The sequence below is a fragment of the Cryptotermes secundus genome, unplaced genomic scaffold, assembly GCF_002891405.2.
Source record: "Cryptotermes secundus unplaced genomic scaffold, Csec_1.0 scaffold810, whole genome shotgun sequence".
In the NCBI taxonomy this organism is placed as follows: Eukaryota; Metazoa; Arthropoda; class Insecta; order Blattodea; family Kalotermitidae; genus Cryptotermes; species Cryptotermes secundus.
Window position 1 is genome coordinate 411329 of NW_019731279.1, and position 9540 is coordinate 420868.

General features: G+C 39.8%; 1 protein-coding gene across 1 annotated transcript; it reads right to left on the bottom strand.

Moving 5' to 3' along the window:
• Positions 1–1964: 1964 nt before the first annotated feature.
• Positions 1965–7799, bottom strand: LOC111866898 (dihydrofolate reductase-like). Its single transcript, XM_023856249.2, has 3 exons — positions 7357–7799; positions 5878–5990; positions 1965–3377 (listed from the first exon to the last, which is right to left on the bottom strand). Exons 1-3 carry the CDS (start codon positions 7495–7497, stop codon positions 3269–3271), a joined length of 363 nt encoding a protein of 120 aa, XP_023712017.1. The 5' UTR covers positions 7498–7799; the 3' UTR covers positions 1965–3268.
• Between the last annotated feature and the right edge of the window lie 1741 nt (positions 7800–9540).

Genomic DNA, 9540 nt, shown 5'->3' on the forward strand with positions numbered 1-9540 from the left:
CCTCTTCTCTCAGTCTTCTCTATATAAACTCAATAAACCTCCAACCTCCTTAACTGAAAGCCATCATTAATAATCTTCAGAAGTATTTTAACAGATATCATTATTACAATAAATACAAAAATATATTTCTATTACTTTAAACTTATTGTTTAATGCCATATTTTTTGTTTAAATGCTAGTTCACAGTAACCAAGTATATCCGTGAAAAATATCTCCACTTTTACAAGTCTGTAGAACTAGGGCAACAGCTCGATAAACATGTTCCTGCAACAGCAGATATGCAAAAAAATGGAGGATGTCCGTTGCTGGGCGGTGGATGCATCTTCTGTGCATGGTCCACGCCGAAGGTTTATAAAGGACATGGAAGGTCATTTATAGCAGTTGATTTGGAGCAGTCAGAAGTCAGAATAGTTCCAGTGGAGTGTACAGTCGAAGTAGATGACAGTGTCCGATAGTGATTTGTTAACTGTTGTAACCAAGCTGTATGAAGGTACAATAAATTCGATCTTCAAATCCAAAACCTGTCTTTTAAGTAATGCAAGACCCAGAATACACGACATTTGCTGATAACACTTGTATATATATACAACAGACCCCAAAGAGGGTTATGTTCTCAAAAAGCTTCGGTGAGGTTTCAGTGCTATTGAGGTGTGGTGTGAGCACTGGAACATAAAAATCAATGAAAACACACAGACCACCTAATTTTCTGACAGACTTAGACCCTCTGAGGCTCCTCTTACAGTGAATGGATTGAATATCCCCTTTGTCAGGCATGTAAAATATCTTGCTGTAATCTTCCATAAGAGTATTACAGGGAGAATTCATATAGAAATGACTGAAGCCAAGGTCTTCAGAACATTTATTAGAATCTACTCCCTACTCAGAAGTGAGTGTACAAGTGCCAACATTAAACTAACCCTCCATAAGGCAGCGACCAGATCAGTGATGACTTATGCTTGCCCTGCCTGGGAATTAGTTGCAGACACCTATTATTATTATTATTGTTGTTGTTATTATTATTATTATTATTGTTGTTGTTGTTGTTGTTGTTCGCACTGCCACTCTTTGTGGGCCTTGGCCTGCTCTAAAAACTTTCTCTAGCCATCCCTCTCTTGTGCCTTTGCTTTCCTATTTACTATACCCAAGTTCCTCAAATCCTTCTCAACACCATCCATCCATCCATCCATCCATCTCATTCATGGTCTACCTTTCTTCCTTTTCCCTTCTGGTTTTACAATCATTAATCTTTTCATATTTTCATTTTCTCTCCTTATAACATGTCCTGCTCAATCTATTTATTTAGTAGCAGACACCTACCTCTTATAATTGCAGAAAAAAAAAAGAAAAGAGGTTCTTCGCATCACTGCGTATTTTTCAAGGTGCACACTGGTCTGCAATTTGCATACAGCTTTCAACCTTCTGTATGTACACAATTATATAACAAAATTGTGCAGGCAACAAGCAGCAGGTATACAAAATCATAAGAATGAACATATCCAGTATAGGACAAGGCGAAGCCACACACAGAAAATATTAAAGGACTAAACTTGGCGGTGGTCAAAATTACGAACATTCAAATGACTAAGCTTCCATTGTAACATAAGTAAGATATGCATGATCGGCTTTGCAAAGCCTTGTAACTGTTCATCATAATTTGGTGGACCCTTTTGTATTAATTAAATTTATATTAAGTTAGGATCACATAATATACAAACAGAGATCTGGCAGATAGCCAACTTTTTACATTCAGAAGTGACGTAGTTCAAGTCTTGCTATCTGGACAGGAAGTAACATCTGGTACATTTCCTGGAATTCTGGCCCTTTCAGCAGAGTTGGAAAGTCTTTGAGAATTTGAGAGCTGACAGCTTGGAACAGCCATAACTCAGAAGTGGGAGGGCCAGAGCCTCATCCCCTGATTTAATACATCATGTCGCTGTCAACCTTAGCATCAGGTCAGCAACTGCTAGAATCACATAGCAAAGCAACATGATTGGGAATTCACAAATTTAGGGAACCTCCTAGTTTTCAAACTAAACCAATGGCACATGTTGGAGGAGTGGATTTCTCTTGGAGTCTGTGGTTCATGGACCTCAGGGTTCGGAGAGAGATGATTCTACCTCAGGCAGTCTACATTCAACTTTTGGCCAAGTCAGACACAAAAACACAACTATGTCACTTCACTAGAAGTATTACAAGCCCAATCCAAATAAGTGTAACTATTTGAGTTTACATTGTGTTCAGTGAGCTGAAGTTAATTAAATAATTATGGAAGTGCAAAAGTCTTGAAGTGTATGTGATTGTATCATAAGGATCTTCCTGCCCTGCTCGAGCCAGGCCCGTACGACCCTAGATGAGAACTCACCTCTACCCATTAGAAAGTCAAACCCAGCTTCCTAGAACTCTCCCTACTTGTGGGACATCTAATAATCATACATGTAAAGGAACTTATATGTGCCATAAAGTCGGGTAAAAGACAGTCTCGAGTGGTGACCAACATGTGGTGTAAGCTTTCTGCGAAGAAAAGGCAGCCACGAGTGTCAATCAACATAGTGGCAAGAAGTCAGGGATAAGTGGAGCACAACGTACAGCTGGAGGTGAAGAAGAACGGTTACAGCCTGGACTGACAGAGGACTTGCATATAGTGCAAAGGGAGAATTTTCAATAACATGTTATACGTGTGATACGTACAACTGACAAAAGACCAAGCACATTCATAAGAGACACACCCAGCTTCTCGTCAAAGAGGATGTTACATAAGGACTATGACTGTGATAGTTCAGCTGAAAAATCTCTGGTCGTTAAGTCTCAAGGGGCTAGGCGTCAAGAGGCACTTATTGGTGGTAAACAGCCAGTTGTAAAGTAACTTTGACTTCTGGCAGGAATGACTGTGACGGCAAAGACCAGAGCTGGCAGTTAAGGGTCCTGAGTCCCACTGTTACCATCTGTCACGTAGCACTGACTAAGAAAGACAGAAGACTCGGTGTTTAAAGTAGTGACCCACAGAGTGTGTATAGATCGGTGAAAGTGTTTCAGTTACTTGTAGTTACAAGTTATAAGTGTTCAATAAATCCAGTTACCAATCCAAACCCCAAGTCTAGTCACTAACACATGACAATACTATACATGTACGCACACATTTTTATTTAGTCTCCTGCTTCATAACCTACACTTCATTCCTTTTCCCAGTTTTACTGTGTCTCTTCTTCCTGTTACTTCTCATTCTGAAGCAACTGCTGCTCTTTTTCTACACATGCAATATTTTTGCCTTCTAGAGTTCAGTTCCATGTTTTAATGGGCCATCTTCTTGCCTTTCATAGACCTGGTACTCATAAAAGAGACCATTCTCTTCCTGCACCTGATCAGGGACATCTGGATCTCTGGAACAGAAAACACTTCCTGTAACTATGAATTTATCCTTACCAATTCATAATTAATGAAACATGATTCTTCAAGCACTGAACAAGCATCTTGGTTATACTGCCTTTGTGTATATGCTTGCCCATGAACTAATCACAATGACATTATTTCTTAGACAGGTGGCAGCAGTGGTGAGATGGCATAGTTACAACACTTGACAGTACAAATCATAACTATAGGATAACAATATAATTTCAACTGAACCTGGTTTCCTTTGCAGAGGCAATATTTATACAGAGGGGTCCAAAAAATGTACTCACTCTTTGATAGTCAATATCTTTGGAACAAAATGACATGTAGGTACAATTCTTGCACAGAAAGAGAGAGAGTCATTGTATGTGTTCGAAGTGACCACCATCAGCAGCTAAACAGTGTCAATGCCGCCGAACTGCTCAGCGAACTACAGCTGTCAGTGTGCAGGCTTCAGAATTCACCGTACACTTGATTGGCTTACCCCACTTTTGCGTGCACACTGATCCACAGATTTTTTTGCGGTGATTGTGTAAAGTGTTGCAACACCACAGCACTGGAAGCTGGACTTGTTACTATCCATGGTCGCCAGACCTTTGCTTATGCACATCATGAACAATACTGTCGGCCTCAAATTTATCCCGAATACGGGCAATTGTTCGATGTGTTGGTGGCTGAGTTCCGAACTCATTCTGCCATTGTCATACCTCTTAATGTTCTCGTACTTCCAGTACCACTTCAATACAGCCTTGCATTGCTCAAAGAACAACCTTTCAGCCATTGCTTCTACTGTCTTCTGCTTGCAGCACTCATGTGGCATGACACTCACGTGACTCATGTGACCTTCGCCATCTGTTGAGAAAACATTACACTACACTACCGCGCAAGAATTGTAACTACATGTCATTTTGTTCCAAAGATATTGACTATCAAAGAGTGAGTACTTTTTTTGGAACCCCTGTATTTGCTTTTTGTCTCTAGACACATAAAAAAATGTGAAAAACAGTTTTAAAACAGAAAATTAATGCCATATTTTTTGTGAAATTGGTGAAAAATGCCATGGACATTCACAATATGCTGCAACAAGTTTCTGAAGTTATAGCAGAGTGCAGATGCAGTTTCCTTTATGCAGGTTAAAAGTTTCAACAGAGAAAGATAACAATCCAGACATCTGGCAACACAAATAACTGATTTCAAACACAGAGCGTCACTTATATGGTGTTAAATGAGTTGGACAGAGTAAGTTGGAAAATGAACTGAACACAAAAAACAAAATACAACAAAACCCTGATTCATTGTTTTCTTTGGGGGGAGGGGGGTCCTGAAAAACCGATGGATACGAAAAAATGACAGATGCAGGGGCCTACATAAAATGAATAATAATGGTCACATTTGCTTATATGTACTTACTGAATCAAGAAATGCACACCACTGATAATATTTCAATTGTCCTGTTCAATTTGCATTACTCGTACTTCTTTTTAAAATGTCACTGAAATGATTCACACTAACTTAGGAGAAACTTTTCCCAGCTTGACCAGGAAATTGCCAGCCCCCTTCCCCTCCAGCTCATTGTCTCCTAGGTAAGGCGCACTCAGGGTGGCATATTGCACAGCTAACAGTATAGCGCCAAAACTGCAACTTCCTACACCACATTCCAAAAACATCAACCACTGATGCTTACTAACATTGTGTGTGTGGTGTTGCTTTGGGACTAACGTTCTTTGGAACTAAAAATTCTGACTAAAAGATGAGGGGAAACAATAAATCGATGAATGACTGAAGCAGGTCTTATTTCGTTAGTTTAAATAGGATTTGTTCAGGGACTACAGAACTTGAATAATGGATCCTGGAAAGCAATACGTACATCTGGGAATGATGGATCAAGGTTTCACTGTAAATGTAACATGAAGAAAGCCTGAGTAAAGATAATGTCAAAAAATCTCAGAAATGAGCAAATGTTGAAAAGAAAAAAAATTTGTTCAGACATTTCAGGTTTTTTTAGACAAATCAGAGCTTTGGCAGGGTGGAATGTAACCAACGCAAGAGACTGACATTCCGTCATTCCCTACAATGATGATGTAGTAGTAGTAGCAGTAGTAGTAGTGGTGATAGTAGTAGTAGCAGAAGCAGCAGTAGTAGCAGCAGCACTGGTGGTGGTAGTAGTAGTAGTAGCAGCAGCAGCAGTAGCGGTGGTGGTGGTGCCAGCAGCAGCAAGTACATGTATACTGTTCTCTCACTCCTCTGAACCGTTACCATGTGCTGTTCATGTCTTGAGACCTGAGTATCTCTCTTTCTGCACTCCTCACCAACCATTCCATGACCCTGCTCTCAATGCAGTCTCCTCATCAACAGCTTTCTGATATTCACAATTTGTGGCAAAACAACAAACTATCAGCTCAAAATCCTTCATTGCTATCCTGCACCAAACACACAATATGAATAAACAGGTGACAGTTATGCCAACAGCAATGCAAATATGAAACTTACTTTATACGCTTGAAAGAGTCTTCTGGAACCCTGGGAAGGTATGTATCACATTTGAAAGTCCTGAAGATTTTTGTCAGGTAAATACGGGAGCACTGAGGTAAAGCCATTGCTTCCTGTAAAAACAAATGTCCCACAGCACTGGCTGAATGCTTCCTTAACTGCAATACTGAATGGGATATTTAATCAAGCAAATGAAGTGAAAATGCTAAAAACTGACTTGGCCTACAGTCAGTTTTCTATCACAGTCCATAACAAAACTGCAAAATCCATTTTCAAAAATAAAGGAAATAACATCATAGATAAAACAAACAAAAAACAAACTCCGTGGCTTTAGTCTGCAAGCGAACTATACCGACTGAGCGACCGCCGCTTGTTGGCAAAGTTAATGCCAACTTTAGCAGATAGAGGGTGTTGCATGGTCAGCGCAACAAATTCCTATGGCCGTTAACTTCGGTTTTTCTAGGCTGGAGCTGCTACTTTTCCATTCAATTAGCTCCTCAATTATCCTCATGAGGTTAAGTGGGTCTTGTTCCAGACGCAATATTCCTCAGAAAATCTGGTAGCGCCAGGAATAGAACCTGGGACCTCTGGATCTGTAGCCAGGAATTCTGACAACTAGGCCACAAAAGCGGTCAACATTCTAGAAAATCTGAACAAAATCAATGACTCAGAAATTGATGCATTTCAGCAAAAATAAAGTTCTTAAAGCCATGTATGAGATTTCATGTGGAACATGTAACTGATTCTGAGGACCAGAGAGTTAGCAACATTGTGTTACTGGTATGCAAGACCAGTATCATGTGACGTGGAACATACATTTTCTCAATACATATCACTCTCTCCTGATAACAAATATGCATTTATGACACACAATTTACAGGTGACTGGATCAATGTAACAGTGCCGTGCTTTCTGTCTGACATACGGATGGCTGCTGGTGAATACTTTTTGACTTCTTAGACCATATTTTTTATTCCTAAGATATATATAAAATAAATATGTTTAATTGTTAGCAAAAATGCTGTGGGAAGGTGCACTATGATATAAAATTCACTTGTCTGACCAATGATATACACTGCTATAAACATGGAGGCAGAATGCTATCTTGACGGTTTTGTAGGAATAAATTAACAGTGGATAATTCCTCTGATACCAAAACAGCAGACCAGTATGGTACTGACACTCATGTTTCTTCTCTGAATTTGGAGACTGAACTGTTCCACCTGAGGCTTCAATGTTTCATTTCTTGGTCATACTGGAAGACTTGAGTGTCACCATCAGTTCTTATTTTTTTTCAAAAGGGTAGGTTGTTTGAAAAGTTTTGCTAAAAGATCTAAGCAACCTTCTTCACCCCTTCACTTATTGCTTGCAAACTGAACAAGGCTTGAAGGTCCAAGGCAAGATTAAGGCAAAGTCTGGGTGTTACACTTGTAACTCTTGAAGTCACAGCATCCTTTAACAAAAACAATAATTACCAACCTTGTATACTGAACTGCCCCCTATAATCCATGCTGACTCTACAGTTTCTGCAAGTGGGGGCTCCTGCAGTCTCTGAAGAGCAGTTTCCAATGAGCTACACACCAGCACATTTGGCCCCAGAATCCTACACAGGCAAAACATATACTAGTAAGAGGAATACTAAATGCATTCTATGTAACATGATAGTTGAATGTTTAGTGTTCCTCCGTCAATTTCAGTGGATCTGGATTAAAATCTTGAACTACAACTGAGCTATCATAATTGAGGTAGTCTATGCTTTTTCTCAGTCTCTCCAAGCAAATACAGAGGCATCTTAAGTTATGATAACACCACTTCCTTCCAATTCATCAATCTCTTACCCAAGCTATAAACTCTAATGAACACAAGTGGCTGGAATAGCACTGTTACATAAATAAATCAAATGTCTCAGTATAAAATAACAGTATAAGAAGTTCTGGGAAAAACTAATTACCTGCTTCCTTTCATATGGCAAGGACCCCATAGAAAATGATAAGTCCAACAGGTCTCCTCATGTTACAGGTGTATTAGTTGCCACAAGAACATGTTCACTAGCTAGTGCTTAGCAACTGAGCCACAGGCTAACAGAGAAACTCTTGGAGGCAGTGTTTTCTCTGCAGTCCAATCCAAAGTTATATAGAGAGGACAACTTGAGTTGGAAGACCTAATTACCAAGCCATTGCTTAGCAACGCCTATCTCTGTGGCACTTCTCTGATCAAGCTTTTAGGCATCACATCACGTGTCACATGTCTATATGGTATTGTAATGGCGATATTTTTCTGCTCCACTAACATAGCTTTCAGGAGTTAGGGAGCATACACAGACACACAAACAGCAACGTGATCTCATGATTCCTTTTATGTTTTCAAAATACTGAAAGTAGGCCAAAAAAAGTGCCAAGTTTGACATATCTGAGTGCAAGAACTCAATAAGGGATGCGGTTATATTCAGTGGAATGTTACAACACAAGAAACATCATACGGAACTGTTTCAAAAGCTGTCATTCTGTATGAAACAAAATCTGAACAGTTATGTTTTGAGAATTCAGATGGCCTTTCTGTGCAGTAGAACAAATAATTTACCATGCCAATATTCCTCCAATAACGGTAGTGCCATGACTAACCGAGAGGCATTTTATTTTAATATTGCCTACAAGTAAGAAGGCCCGCCCACAGTCAACTTAGGCAGTCTGAAACCTGGGAGGAGGGGTATGATTTATAAGTGTCAGAATTGTGGTGATGATGCATGTTTTCACTCCTTCAAGGACTACCACAGTATATTGAACTCCTCAGACTGTTCTAAAGGAATGCACAGAAAATCTTCAATGTGCAGATATTACACTATATCAGATCTGAGGCTTTTGCAGCAAACAAAATTCATATTGTGGCCTTCTTGGTGATAACACTGACAGTCTAGCAGGTGGAGGGTACATATTGCCTCCATTTTCAGGATAAAAGTTAGCCACACTGAAAAAGTGGCTAGTCATATAAGGAAAGTTGGGGGGGGGGCACCTAACAGGACAAAGAGTGCACGAGCAGCCAATCAGAATCAGATATAATGCCAGAGAGGCCATGAAAATGGCCACTTACTCTCTAATATGATAAAAAAAAAGTACAATATAACAATGAAGCCCATGGGATCTTGTCCCTGGGAGGAGCCTTTTTGCATTCCCACAAAGTGCACATGGTCACTCCTTGTCTGTCAATAACCCACCCCCTTCCAAATATAACCAGCCACTTTCCCAGCTAGGACCACTTCTATCCTGAAGATTCAGGCAGTACATGCCTGGTACCCACCACCCAAGACCACAAGGTGCCATCATACAGAGGACTACCTATGGCTCATCATACCAAAATCTGACATTCACAAACATTTATTTATGTTTACCAAAAGGACAGTGAAAATATAAAAATATTCAATATAGTCAACACAGAAGCTCCAAAGAAATATTTTGATAACTACTTATTACAAAAAGCTCTTATATGTAATGTGACATGACACCTGAAAGCTAGAATAGTGAAGTCAGAGAAGACGGTCATCACTAGGCAACGGCTTGTTGAAACGTTTCTGCGATGACCAGCTGACCAGTCTGCTGCAGAGCAATGCTAGGGAAACATAATTGGTTGGTTATCATGGTATTACAAGTGTAGTCATGACAATGGATT